Source organism: Tetrao urogallus, assembly GCF_951394365.1.
Source record: "Tetrao urogallus genome assembly, chromosome: 1".
NCBI classification, from domain to species: Eukaryota; Metazoa; Chordata; class Aves; order Galliformes; family Phasianidae; genus Tetrao; species Tetrao urogallus.
In genome coordinates, this window is record NC_136813.1 from 21,497,582 (window position 1) to 21,512,898 (window position 15,317).

At 38.6% G+C, this 15,317-nt stretch overlaps 1 protein-coding gene across 2 annotated transcripts in view; it reads left to right on the plus strand.

Annotated features, from left to right (window-relative positions):
* FRY (FRY microtubule binding protein) overlaps positions 1–15,317 on the plus strand; it is a gene marked incomplete at both ends in the record, with an annotated part of 159,987 nt that overhangs the window by 22,503 nt on the left and 122,167 nt on the right. For both annotated transcript variants that reach the window (XM_079549123.1, XM_079549124.1), the window contains one exon: positions 8,103–8,302. In XM_079549123.1, the coding sequence (XP_079405249.1) occupies positions 8,103–8,302 (200 nt within the window). The remainder of the gene's footprint in view (positions 1–8,102; positions 8,303–15,317) is intronic.

Genomic DNA, 15,317 nt, shown 5'->3' on the forward strand with positions numbered 1-15,317 from the left:
CTGTACATTGTATGAACGTTGTGTCTGTAACTGCAGTGTTTGTGTACATATTGCTATCAGTGAGTGAATTTTGCTCTGCAGAGCAATCCTTTCACTTGCAAATGAAATAAGCCATCCCTGTCTATCCCTTGACTAGACACTGTAATTTTTAATAATTAAAGCACAAAGTTGAAATGAAAATCAGATCGAAGATGGACAATAGAAGAATACCAAATAAGGATTCTCAAAATGAAAGCTGCAGGTCCATAACATTTCCTGAAGCAGGAAGACAGGATCAAAGGACAGATTATTATTATTGTTATTATTATTTTGTTTATAAGGAAAGAATGGTAACTGAATAGAAATGAATTGCTAGGGAAGAATGTTAGTTGCTATTTTGCAAGTACAGAAAGCAAAGAATTAAAAAGGAGTATGTCTGTGGGACCTGGGAATCCCCTCTGTTCTGCCCTTTGTTCCTGTTCCCTGTGGTGTGTCAGATAAAGACAATTAAAAGGGATTGGATTTTTCACTGAATCTTTAACTTGGGATGGGATTTGAACTCAGATTTCAAAAAGATGTTAAATCAGTCTGGGTTCAAAATAAGGGCTGGAATACAAAAGAAGTGCAGTATATGTGAAAACTGGAGTGATTCTTCTTGCTAATCCAGAAATGATTCTGTAATAAACCCCATTTAGCACAGTCAGAAAATAGTTGTCCTCAAGCAAGGCTTTGGGTAGCTGAGAAATTGGTAAACCAGGGAATAAATACACCATTTCTCAGTCACCCCTCCCCTCTTCCTTACTGCATACTTACAAAATATAATTTAAGCTAATTATGAAAAATGTTAAAGTAGCTGTTTGCATGCTTTCTAACAGCTTCTAAGGTCCATATAGAAGCTGTTGTATGAATCTGCCTTAAGAAATGACTCTGTAGACATAGCTTTCCTTCTCTAGTGCTGGAAATCATTTGTACTTCGAGATCGTGGGCTAGCTTGCATTCTCCTAGGGATGAAGAGATCTGCAATTACTTTTTGAATGTGCATGTCCTGTATGGAGAATGTTAGCTGCAAATGCTACATTTGACTGAATCTATTGCTGCAAAACTTGCTTTAATATAAAAAAAATAATAAATAAGGTGTAAGCGAAGTATGTAAACAAACTATGTATTGCATAAAGCTGATTTTCTTTTAGAAAGGAAGACCAGCACCTGTACCACTGTAACTTTCATCTTCACTTTCTAAATAGTCTTGATGTGAGACTCAAATAGGCACTGAATCCTATCTGGTGATAGGATCGATATCAATATTATCAATAAATGATAATCCTATGATAATCCTATCATTTATTGAGTGTAAATCCTCCTGAGCAAGATTCAGAAACACTGAAACATTAGATAGTAGTAGTATCTGTTGCTCATTGTGAAGCTCTGTGTTTATTTAAAGGAATTAATTCCTAACGTATGTATTGCAAGTCATTCACACTGTGCCTATTAAGTTTATTTTTGTTAAAATATGCAAAGGAATTGTGAAAATAATACTTCCATTGAAGTATTACTTCCTCCACATTACCCATGGGAATCTTACTATTTCTGGACTATGACTAGGACAGAATCTTCTGGACCTTTAGTTGGCTTTTCTTCATCAAATTTCCCTTGAATTCTGGTCTCTTTACACAGAATCACAGAATTACAGAATGGCCTGTATTAGAAGGGACCTCAAGGATCATGAATCTCCACTCCTCCCACCACATGCAGGGCCACCAACCTCCCCGTTTAATACTAGACCAGGCTGCCCAGGGCCCCATCCAACCTGGCCAGGGGCAGGGCATCCACAGCCTCTCTGGGCAGCCTGTTCCAGCACCTCACCACTCTCATAGTAAAGAACTTCCCCCTGTCATCCAACCTAAATCTTCCCTCCCTCATCTTCAAACCATTTCCCCTCACCCTGCTGTTATCAACCCTTTCAAAGAGTTGATTCCCCGCCTGTTTGTAGGCTCCCTTTAGGTACTGAAAGGCTGCAGTGAGGCCACCTCGCTTTACCTGTCAGACTCACAGTAATCTGGGAATGTTCTGTAAAGGGCACACCAGGCACCTTTTGCTAACCTTGGCACAGCGTACTGTGTCCTTGCAAATTAAGTTCCTGACAGTTTGGTTAATAATGTGTTTTTATTATTACAACAACAGTTTTAAAACAAAGCGCGTTTTCTTCAAGAGTCATTTCAACAGATGCATAATTCAGATGTATAATTATTCTTAAGGATATGTGGTTTATCACTGACTCCTGGCATGGGAAAAGGACAGATACTGTGTTGGTTTTATCTCAAGGAATTTAGACTGTGTACTGTCAGCCAAAAGGCCTTAGTTACAAAACAAAACGCATCCTGCCTTGTCTCTGTGCTTTGCTTTTCTATGCTAATTGCTTTCAGCTTGAATTGTATGATCACGCGTGTGTTTGATATGCGTGTTTTGTTTATGTGGAACTCCATTATCCTGTCTCATGTTCTTGGAGTGCCTGAAAGTAGTTTCACTAATCTGTCAGCATAGTATGTACTTGTGGATAAATATAGACGTGCAGCCTCTCTGTGAGTGGTCATCATCATATGCTGAAGCTAAAAATTACCCCTCTGGTTATGGAAAGGCTGATCTGATCCGGAGGCCTGCGCTAGCTCGCACTTTGTAGGTCTTCAGCACTTGTCTATTTGAAAAACAAAAACCCAAACCTGAACTGAAACTAAAAGCAATATGGACCAGAATGATGGAAAATTTGTAGTGAAGTGTGATACGGGATTATGAAGCAAGTAACTTCCTTTTAATTTCAGTTAGAAAAGGATTCCAACTTTTCTAACTTGAGCGGAGCATTTCAGGTATTCGCAGGCTCATGGATATTACAGTAGCATGTTGGAGAAAGTCCAGTGTGATCAGCTTTATAAAGGGGCTCGGTAGGTACAAAAATATTGAGAATACGTGTTGTGGTTTGTGGTATTAGTCTGTTTGTGGTTTGCTTTAGTGCAAGTTTGATACAGTTAACTAGAAGAATGCCATCTCTGTTTCTTGTGGTTAAAGATACTGAAAATTCAGTAGCTGTTTGGCTGTCGTGGTATCCAGCGTAGTGTACTCTTAGGTTGTCTTCGTCTTTCTGTTGTTTTGTTTTATCTTAGAGCTTTATGAAAAATACCTGGCATGTAAATCATAGCAGAGACTCTGGCATGGTAGCTGAATTTTGTACTCGTTCCCATTATCACCTTACTGACTGTGTGGTCAAACTGCTGTAGTTTTCGCATCTATAACTACACTCAGAGAAACTATTATACATGGAAAAAAATAGCAATGATTTTATTTCAGTAATTCATTCTGTGGCAATAGTATGTGAATGTGGTGGTAAAGGTTTCTGATATTTCATTGCTTGTCCCATATTTCTAACTTGTTTTTAAATGCTTTCAAATGCATAATAGTGAGGAAATGTTATGGTTATAACCTGAGCTAAATAAAAATAATCTGTAGGAAAAGCAAGGAGTATTCTTTGAATACTTTGAGGGAAAGCTTATTGCAGATAGACTAGGAAATAAGGGATGTATCCTGTTAACAACAAAATTGGTTGTTTGAGAGAAGTAGCCTTCTGACAGAATTGCACTCCAAAATGGTGCAGCCATCTTACACCAGATAAAGCATAGTGCATTTTTTTCACAGATTTTTTGGGATAGGTGATGTAGATATGTATAGAGCTTCCCAGCATGGACTTGCAGATTCCCTGCTTTGGTAGGGCCCTCAGGCATCTGCACTGCCATGGGCTCCTGTTCTCTGCATGGGAATCACCATTTGTTTTCCTTGGGAAAGAATTCTGTTTCTCTAATTAAAATGTTTATTTTAACTCAGTATTTGTATGCAGACCAGCACCGTACTGTATGTTAGTAGTTCAGACTAAAGGTTTCAGTGGCCCATTCTGGTAATTCTCCATGTAGGAGAACAGTATTATTTTGAAATTACGTAGTGAAAACTTTATTTGTCAATGAAAACAGCATTTTGAATTGAATATAATTCCTCTGTTAACATCCAACCTGTGCCCTTCTGGAAAATCCACACTGACTTCGTATGGTGTTTTTGCACATAAAAATTGTGCCTTTTATTTAATAGGAAAGTGTTTCTCTTGCAGAGATGGCAAAAATGTGGGGTTTTTTTCCATTATTGTTTTTAATGCCTGCATTATAATGTATCAACACAAAAGGGCCAACCATGGATTTTTTAATACAAAAATGTCTTAGATTTTCAGTTTAGTCGGCTGTGATGTAGCAGTTAGAGTTGACAGTTTTTCCAGCTTCCAGAAAATCCAGAAGGATCAGCCCTTTCTTATAGCAGAAGACACATCACTTTATGTGCTGAGGGCTGCATCTTGAACTTTTTCTTTGATGGGGAATTCACACTGCCACTCCATGGCTTGCCATTTTTATTCCAGTTCATATTGGTGATGTGATGTTTTGTCACTAGTAATGGTGCAATCCAGCCCCATATTGGTTCAGTAGGTCCTGACAAACCTTCATACGGTGTTCTTTCTGTTCCTGTGAAAGCATTCTTGGGATCTACCTGGTGCAAACTTTGTGATATTCCAAAATTTTCCAGTGCATTGAGGCTGTTATTCAACTCCACACGCAGTTTCCTGGTCATAGTCTTCCAATTTGTGTGGATCAGATGATCAAGCCACTCTATCTCACTGTATTACTTTTCTGCAGGACCATCTGGAATATGGCTTGTCTTTCGTGTCGCTGTCACCACTACTGAAACACACCACCCCCCACCTCACTTTTTTGTCTCCATAAAAGTTCCTCAAGGGTTGATGAATGTCAGGGGGTGCAGTTTTTTCTGCATGAAGGGATTTGATGACACAGTTTTGCTTTAGTTGCACTTCCATGCCAGATGCCATTCTATCAGAGTGCCCCTCTGCTGCCATCTGTCACACAATAACAAATTACAACGGCATAGGAGTAGAAGGTTCAACCTCTACTGCCATACCACCAACATCCACCTCTGACATTGTGGGCCAACATTATAAAATAGGAGGCATTACTTTCAGAGCAGCCTTCATAATAACATTTCTCTACTGCAGTCTGCAGTTAACGAATGAATCATAGAATCAGTCATAGAGTTGCTTAAGTTGGAAAGGACCTTGAGGGTAACCTAGTACCAACCCTCTGCCATGGACTGGGTTGCCACCCACTGGATCCGGCTGTCCAGCGCCCCAGCCTGTTCCAGTGCCTCACAGCCCTCTGAGTAAAATATTTCGTCCTAGCACCTAAGCTAAATAATGCCATTCCCCCTTGTTCTATCAGACCAGGTCGCCTGCCTGCTTGTAAGCTCCTTTCAAGCATGGAACACCTCAGTGAAGTCTCCCCAGAGCCTTCTCCAAGCTAAACAAGCCCATCGCCCTCAGCGTGTCTTCATAGGGGAGGTGCTCCAGCCCTATCTGGATGCGCTCCAACAGCTCTGCATCCTTCCTGTACTGGGGGCCTGGATGCAGTACGCCAGATAGGGCCTCACAAGAGCTGAGTAGAAGGGGATAAACACCTCCCTCTCCCTGCTGGCCACCCCTCTGTTGATGCAACCCAGGATATAGCTGGCCTTCTGTGCTGCAGGAGCACACTGCTGGTTCACGTCCAGCTTTTGTCCATCAGGACTGCCAGGTCCTTCTCCGCAGAGTTGCTCTCTATGAGTCTCCCAGCCCATACTCCTATGTGGGATTGCCTCGACCCAAGTGCAAAACCTTCGCTTGGCCTTGTTAAACTTCATTAGATTCTCATGTGCCTACTTTTCACAAATAATTGCAAATAATTGATTTCTCAGTTAGTTATCTAGAAGAAAGTAGATTGAGATCAGTCTGTGTCATAAACCCAATATCACAGTTCTTAATAGGCTTCTTATTAAGAACTAAATCCCGATGCCTCCGAAATTCTGACAGAGTACCCTAATGATTGAAGGCGAGGATTGCAGCTCTAAGGAAGTGTAATTAGGATTTCTTAGACTTACTTTCATTAGAATGTCAGGCATAAATGACCATACACACCCTTCTTCCTTCCATCCCTCTTTTGAGTCCCTTCTTTTGAACTTAGTAGCTGATTTGAGCTGCACCTTAACCTTATCTGTCTGAGGGACAGATGTGAAGTTTGCGTTTGCTAGGGTTCCTACAGACCCTTTTGAGAGGCCGCCTCGGGTAGCAGAAGGCAGGTGTGTGGCCTTGAGGGGCTTAGATGGGAGGCCTGATGGTGCAGAGCTGAAGGCAGCCTGTGGGAATAGGGGGTGATGGGCTGTGGGAGGACAGGGCTTCTGCTGCACACAGGGCCCTAATGCAGGAAAGGGGTGGTTTCACTGCCCGCAGCAAAGCCTTCTTCCTAAGTGAGGAGTCAAACCATGTGAGTGGATGGCTGTGAGCTGATCCAAATGATGTGTTTGATTCGTACAACATAATTGGTGATCAAATAAAACAGATTTGATAGTCCATATAAATTTATATCTGATCATTTGCATCCCACTCTTCTTATATCTCAACTTCAGGAGAGCCTAGGTGATGACAGTGTGTACTCTTTTTTACAGAGGCCCTTTTTGTTTCATTAGTTTGAAGTAAATGATTGTGTATATTAGAAATAGTTTTGTATCATCTGAATGTACAGCCTTTCTATATGGTTTCGTTTATGCAGAGTCAGCACTAGCAAATTTCAGTCAATTATGGTTTTGCCCTCAGAAATCAAGTAAAACATTGCAGGTAACAAAAACAGCTGAATGGAAGAATTGATGCTGCTGTGCTAGAGAGTGGTGGTATACCTTATCCATTAGGAGAGTCATTTTCAAAGTACGGTACATATGTTATGCTTGGAGAACAGTAACTAGGTGAACAAAAGCATCTTTGTCTTGCATTACAGTTATATCATAGACTTCTAAACTGATTTTCTAAGGGAAAATATCTTCTCTTTTACTTAATGGATCTATTTTCTTTTTTCAGTTAGTTAATTTGGGGTCTCATTCTACCACATCTTGAATACTATTAAATGATAATTTAATCATTGGGATTTTTTTTTTTTGCCTTTTTTTTTTTCCCTGCAATTAAGTGTTAAAAGTATTAAGGAAAGATCTAAAACCTCATTTATTCTTAAAGTAATGTCATTTAGTTAATAGGTGACAGTTTTAGCAGTGGTTGCAGTTTCATTCCTCAGAAGGAAATGCTGAAGGCATTAGATGTGCAGCAACCATCCTTGTAGTTCGTTCTTCTTTGTAACTTGGACACAACTTACCATGTAACACTCTGTAATGCAGTGCTATTTGTAAATATTATGTTTACCTAGAGCAACGAGTATTCATAATATTTATTTGCACTGCATTAAAGTACCTCTATCTCAACCACCTGCAGTTACAACATCTGTACAGATACACATGGAGCATAATACCATGATACTGATAATGGGGAATTCACCAATGTGCACCATTTAGATTGGAAGAGATCTCTGGAAGTTGTGTAGTCCAACCCCTGCTCAATAACTGCAGAATATTTCTCAGGCCAGACAAGTTTTGAGTATCTTCAAGACTGGAGTTTCCACAGTATCTCTTTACAACACTCTATGAGTGTCTGACTACTCTCACAGTAGACTTCTTCCATATATCGAATTGGAATTTCCCATATTCCAGCATATTCCACATGGAATATGCAAAAGTAAGATAAAAATCAGGCCCTTTACAACTTACCTTAACCAACAGATCATACTCCTGGCATATGTAAGGATAGCTCTGTTTGAATAGCATTAAAGAACAAGTTTGTTATTTGACACTTCAGTTATAAACCTGGCCTGACTCCTAAAAGGTAGGAAATGTGGATGTTGTTCAAAGAATGAACAAAGTGTCAACAAGTATGAATAAAAAGAGGATTGAGTGTGTACTGCATTGTATTCGATACGACTTTGTCTTTTATTTATTCTAGATTATGTAAGTTTTACCTGTAACTTTAAGATGGAAATTTTATTTATATATTGCGTATTTATTTTACTATCAACTAGCCTGCAGGTGTGTTTTGATGGTTTGTGGGCCATTGGGATGCTTTGGAAAAGTGAAGGCATTTACACAAAAGTAAATGCATATCTTTTATCTTTCAGCTTCTCCAGTTGGCAACGGATATATCAAGCCACCTGTCCCACCTGTTTCTGGTACGCAGAGAGAAAAAGGACCTCCAGCCATGTTGCCTATTAATGTTGACCCAGACAGTAAGCCAGGCGAATATGTTCTGAAGAGCTTGTTTGTTAACTTTACTACTCAGGCTGAACGCAAGATTCGTATCATCATGGCAGAACCTCTTGTAAGTAAAAGGAAATTCTAAGTGTATACGTATTTTGATTTGAATGGATAGCATTTCCCAAACGGTAAAATACACCACTACTGTGGTGACCAGAAAAACAGAGGTGTGCAAGGTACGCCAAAGTGGTGATGTGAATTAGAAGAATATTTTTGTTTGCTGAATGACAGTGTGTCAGTGACATTGAGAAGTGGAAGAGTGTCAGGCAGCGTAAGTTTCACAGCTGGGAAAGAGGTCATTTGAGTCAAAATAGGTTAGAAAGTACTGAAATACAATTAAAAATATGCATAAGAACATTACCGGTTTTCAGCTAAGACACAAAAATGAATAGCACTGCTGGTTCCCCTTTTACTACTAACAGTAGCAGTTTTCATAATCGTACAAAGTACTACAGCACCAATTTTACATATACAAAAGCATTTGTATACATATATACATACACAGCATTTGAAAAAGGAGCTACATTACAGTGTTTTACACAGTGAGAGAGCTGCCAGTATTTGTATTTTAGACAAATTTAAAATATTAACACCTTTGTAGCATACTGTTTTGTATTACTGAATGCTGCTGTTTTAACTTGAGACTACACTTCATATACTTTCCTGTTATTTTGAAGATGACATATAATATTTTTATTACAAAAAACAGCACAGAATAGATAAATACCCTGTCTTCATCTCTGGGTACTCTGAATTGTGAAATTCAGATTGTCTTAATTCTGTTAACATCTCTTTAGCGTTACGTTTTGATATAGATTCAGAAGCACTTGGTACTTTTTAAGGCTTTCCAGACTTTCCTGTGAAATATTAGGTAGGTGCAAGATGAAGGAAATATGTAATTTGGAAATCACAGAATTCCAAACAGAAATTTTGACAGAGGTCCAGTTTTTCTCCTTCTGTGAGTTCCTTCCAAATACAAAATTGGAATAAAGAAACAGATATGGTCCAGGCCCTTCAGGGGATATAGTGCAAGCATTTATTTAATACCATCCACTCTTGTTGTGACATACCATGAACACCTTTAAAATTTTAAGACAGAATGTATTGTAAAAGAATTTGACAAAACCTGGGAAACAAGACTGTGACTGAGAACATTTTTTCCTTGGGGCACCTCTGTTCCTCATAAATGCTTACCTGTGCATTATGCATGTAATATTGCAGATACAAATAGGATCCAGTCACCCTGAATTATTCCCATTTCACACTGTGTTAAGATGATTTAGACTTGCTGTGTGTTGATACATTATTTTTGCATCTTTCTGAAACTATGAAAATCCGAATATCAGTCTTACTCCAGAGACTGCTCAGTGAAATTTTATCTGGCAAATTCAACATAGACTGACTGTAAAAATGTAAAAGGGGAGTAAAATTTCACCTTCTTATCAACAGTTTTAGTACAGATTTCTTAGAGGGGTGTAGCTGTGAGACATTAAAAATATTCAGTGACATATTCACATCTGATTAATAAGACTTATAAGCTGTGACATGCTGCTCTTTGAGGGTGACTGGGACAAATGTGCAAGCATGTTTTTGTTAGATATTCTGTCAGAATGTAATCAAGGAATTGGCAGGGAAAATGTAAAAAATCATTCTGGAGCAGTGGCTAAGATGTTAAGTCCACCCTTTTTGTAGGGTAACTTGAATGTCTTGCTTTGTTTCTGCATTTTTACTCCACTGGCTAAATTGTGACCAGGAATTTCCAGGGATCTGCAAGACCACAATTATAAATTGGTGATGTAGAACCACCTTTAGCCTTTTTCATAATAGGTACTCAAATGGTGAACTCTTTGAAGATTCTGTTCTAATTAAACTCCAGTGTACTTCAAAGAAAATCAAACTTGCAAAGTACTCCAGCACTGAGATATTTTCAGCCTGAATTCTCTAAGCCATTACAAGATATGACAGGTTAATTTTATAATGAGCGATGAATACTTGAGATATCTTTTAGAGAAGTTAGAATGATCAGTATATGATCACTTTTTCGTCCCTTTTATCGTGAAGTCTTATCTCAAATTCAAGCTCAGAAATTACCATAGGATTAAATTAAAAACAAACTGATACATTTTTTGCATAAATATTTCTTTCCATATGCAGGTTTTGCCTTATTATCTATTCTGATTACCCTTATTATGTTTTTCTGGATTTTTCTCTCAGTTTCTTTGGCCCAGTTGGTATTTTCATCTCTCCTTTCTGTGAGATACACAGAGCCCCTGTTGTAAATTACTGTGTTCTGACAACTCTGGTGGAAAATCAGATTTGTTGCTGCCACAAGTAGCGGATGCTTGCAAGGCACAAAACGTATTTGCTATTTTCTAGGGCAGCAGTGAAGGGCACTTCACCCAGTCCTTTCTGCAGCCCCATGAAATCTCATCCGGGATGGCAGGATTCCACCAGCAAGGAAAGAGGAGCACAGAGCAATGCCACCTACCCCTCCTGCTACCTTGCTGTTGACAAAACTTGATTTGACATTTTGGTTACTGGACTTGGCAGTGATCATCATAAAAAATGTACCCCCAAGCTGATATGTTTGGAAGGCATGAGTCAAATGCCAGCTCCCCACTGTTAAGACTTTAGCAAGTTACAATGGAAACCTTTTGTTATCAGATGTGATTCTTTTTTTCTTTGTTGGGAGTATATTTTATTTGAAATTTCAGGTCAAACTTTTCTCCTTTTTAGGGTCCCTGAAGTAAAAGAAAAGTGTCGTGATTATATTAAGTTCACTATCGTGTTGCTCACTTTTAATGATGAAACTACTGTATTCAGGTTGTCGTGTAGCATTACTCCAAGCTGAAGGCATTTGACAGCAGAATGAATTTAAAGGGATTTTCTGGTTTAAAAAACAAAATTCAGAGAAATGAAACGTAAATCATTTTTTCTTGATAACCTTTAATATTTCCTTGATACTTTGCTGTAAATAATTATTCTCTTTTACAATGAATGCTAAGCATTTTTCCTATAGATCACTTTTCAAAGCTGATTGTAGTCACATATACATTTTTATCAGTTTAAATTTTAAATCTTTACGTTGCTTCACTTATAAACACAAGTTGGTCTTTTATTAGCATTGGTCTTTTTTCAAGCAGTGGTGACCTTACAATGAAATGAGGCAGAGGAAGCCAAGGAAATATTTTTGCCAGTTCAAATGATAAAATTTGTTTACAGATAATGATGCTGTAAGGAGGAAAAAAAAAAGTCAACAGAGAAAATGGTTTCCTTTTTAGGAGTGTTGATTATCACTTAGAGTAATAATTCATCCTGTGCATACTGATCAGGCTAATCTTTAAATGTGGCTTTCAGCAGTACTTACACACAGCTGCAGGCATTGATAAAACATAGCGAGCTACAGGCGGTGACAGTGGTTAATGGTTAATTTAGCTGTTGGTAAACTTTCATTATGCTTCTCTCCTGCAAGCATCTTCTTTCACTGAGCCTGCCTAAATTCAGAAACTCATTGCCTTACTACTGAACTCAGCAACAGGATTTACTAATTACAGGATCAAGGCTATCAGCATATCCCTGTATTCTGCCAGTAACTTTCTCCTTTCATTAGGAAGGCTTATCTGGCCTCTGGAAATCCACTGAAAGCAGGCATGTCTTTAATACGACTGTATTTATTACTTCCATTTCAGTAGGAGCTCAAAGATACTAAAATACAGATCTGTTTCACACTGGAGCTTCTGATATCAGCCGAGGAAGTGGTTAAGAAGCCTATGGAAGAGTAAGAATACTGCAGATTATTTTGCAAAGCTATAAAAAGTTGGCCAGCTTTTGGCAGAGACCAACCAGCATGTATAATGTCATTGCTCTCTGATTAGCTCTATTCTAGGCTTAACTTTCTCTTGCATTGAAGAAGAAATATACTATGAACAGACATAAATAAAATAAACTAAGTTGTTAAGGTTTTTGAGGATTAGCCTGTGATAACTGGTAAGATTGATGTAGATAATTGCTTGATAATAATATCAAGAATTTTATCATACAGCTGAATTTTTCACTTTTACATGGACTAAGTTCCACCTGTATCACATGAGGAGTGACTCATTTATATGACTCATCTATAATGAGACAAATGAGCATCACACATTTTTTTACATTTGAAGTCCTCTTGTATAGTTTGACAAATGTACAAGGTTGGGATCCTATTTGTTCAGAGTGCACAAATAGGAGTTACTATCTGGAACAAGCAATTTTGTTCAGAAGAGGCGAGGCAAATTGCCTCTGCCTATTCACTCTATATGCGTGTGCCCAGAAAAACTGAAAAGAAGGCAACTTTATTTGAATAACCATATGCAGGTACATATTGAAAATGCTATTCTTTTTGCACGTGCATCCTCAGAACCTTCTATAAATGCTCCATACATGCCTGATTCCCACAGTCATCAGTTTGTATCTGCTCTGTGTCACTCAAGGATTCTGTCACTCATAACTAATAGAAGTATTTTATTCCACTGGAGGTTGCGATAGCCAGGATTCTTTAAAATAACATGAGCAGTCCCTCATTAACTCCAACAAATTCATGGTATCATAATTCTGGATCTAAAATATAATATCTCTGTATTTCTGCTGCATTCCATATTTAGAATGTAAATTGTATTAATAAATACTAATAGATTAGTTCTTTTAGATCCAGTTGTGACAAATAACGCATTAAAAATAGTACATTGAGTAGAATTGCCAGTCTTTGGATAACTGTCTTTGAAGTACTTGAGGTGCTTCTTTAGAGACTTTGCCTTATGTTATTGTGATGTGCTGTCTTCTCTCCTGTTCATCATAAAGTCAAAGCATCTTACTTTAACAACTCAGCATGTGACCTGTACCTAATATCCATTTTTTATGTGGAACCATACAGATCTCTTACAGTGGATCCATCAAGTGACTTGTTGAGTGGGGCAGATCTGTCTGTCAGCCTCCATCCTCAGGAGGATACCCCATCTTCCATCGTTTCCAGCAAGTCTGAGCTCAGCAGGGTTCCTTTGATCATTGGCAGTATCACAGGTCAATTTCTTAGACTATCAGTTAGTTCATCCCAGTATTTTAGTCAATTCCCAGCTATATCTGTGGATTAAGTGTGATTTCTTTGTGGATGTTTCCACCAGTTCTGTTTCTCTTTAGTCAGACTTTCCAATAACTTCTCTGGTTCAGCAAAATTATGGGCTGATCATCATCCTCTTCTTCACTGATCACCTTTTCTTGCATCTTCATTGGCTTTCCAGGTACTTTAAAGTAGTCCTCCAGAACTCTCCTTTATGCTCCCAAACTCCACCAGTCAGCTTTCCTTCAAAGGAGAGGCATCTAAGCCTGGGAGATACTGTCCATGAAATCAGGAATTTTTTTATCCAGAAGATGTAAAGGCAGAAAAGTACAGAAGAATCAAGCTTCTATACTGAAGATGGAGAACACCCAGGCAAAGACAAGTCCAGTACTACAGAGAGCCTTCTCTTAGCCTTCCACTCATCTCTTCAGGAAAAGTATGCCCCTGCAGTTATCTTGATAAGTATCTCCAGCTGAGACCTGTAGCAGATGCCAGGCAGTGCCAACAGGAGCATTCTCAGTGATCTCAGAGTTTCCACAGCTGGGCACACAAGCAGAATAATGTTAGAGGCCTCTGATCTCATTCTAACGGCAGAACTTCACTGTGCTTGAGCCTCACTTGCACATGGATAAAATCAGTCAGTGGTGCATGTGATGGTTCAGATCACTGAGAGGATTGAATGTCAAAAGACAGAGATTGAATCCAAGGTCACTGAAGCTGTCACGCTGTATCACATGTTGGCTGATGCTCACAGATGTGGCAGAGAACCTGCCACATGCCACACGCTAATCACATTTTTATATCATTTAAGGATATTGGTTATTACCAGTAACCAGAAAGAGAAAGTTGTATTAGGGTCATCTCAAGCCATCTTTATGTCTGGTCTGTTGTTCCTTGTCATGTCACTGAAGACTTTGGTAAACAGTCTTATAAGCCTGAACATGAGGTCAGCATGTTCATAATAACTTGGATTCTGCAATGAGTTCAACAGGGAAGATGCACATTCTGTGCAGATAAAAAAGCTTCCTGTATTTGTCTACAGTGTCCTTCTGCACAACAGAAATAACTTTGCTCATCATCAATCAGTTGGTGTAAAACTATTTGCATACAGGATCAAAGCATCACTTAACTTCTCTGTTTAGGGAACAAAGATGTACAAATGACCAGGCACAAGATCAGGGAAGGGCGTGCTCACCTCTTTGCTGGCTCTCAGAATTAAAGTCAAAGATAGAAAGCAGGGAACCGTACTGCTCGAGTTACGCACTTTTGATCACAATGACTTTATGTCCCAGATCCATTTAATTTACCTCTGGATCTTTCAGAGTTTCTATTTGATAGATGTCTGCTGACCCCAAACCAACCTTGGCTTCATAGAAGTGATTATTATATGCAGTCTCCTGATTTATTTATTTTTTCAAATGCATGTATTGGCTGATGACACCTGCCCAGCCATATTGAAACAACTGAAACAGGACTCTGAACAGCAATTTCCTGCAAAAGTCTTGGATCTAGAACTCCAGATCTCTGAAGTATATTGTTCTTAGTAGGCTAAAAATAAGTTATAAATTCCTGTATCAAGTGTTATTTTCAGAACATCATGTTTATTCCAGTCCCACAGACTTAGAGGCAGAAGATCTCAGGCTCTCATACAGCATCTCATGACACCACTCTTGACTGACGTCTTATAAAGTATCACGTTTTTTATTAGTGTATGCCTCCAAAACGCCTTCTTTGTGGCTTCATGTAGAGGACAAAGTCAGGATGGATGGGGCCCAGAGCACTCTAATCTACTGTTTGATTTGGTGGATGTGGAACTACACGATCTTTGAGGTCCCTTCCAACTCAGCCATTCTATTAAACATGTTTAATTTAATTATTAACATAATTTAAAAATGTTTAGAGTCTTATGCAAATTGAAATTTACAAACATCAATAAAGGTGATAACTGTTTTAGGAGTGTAAGTCACTGTGGTAGCTGGAGTAGTTA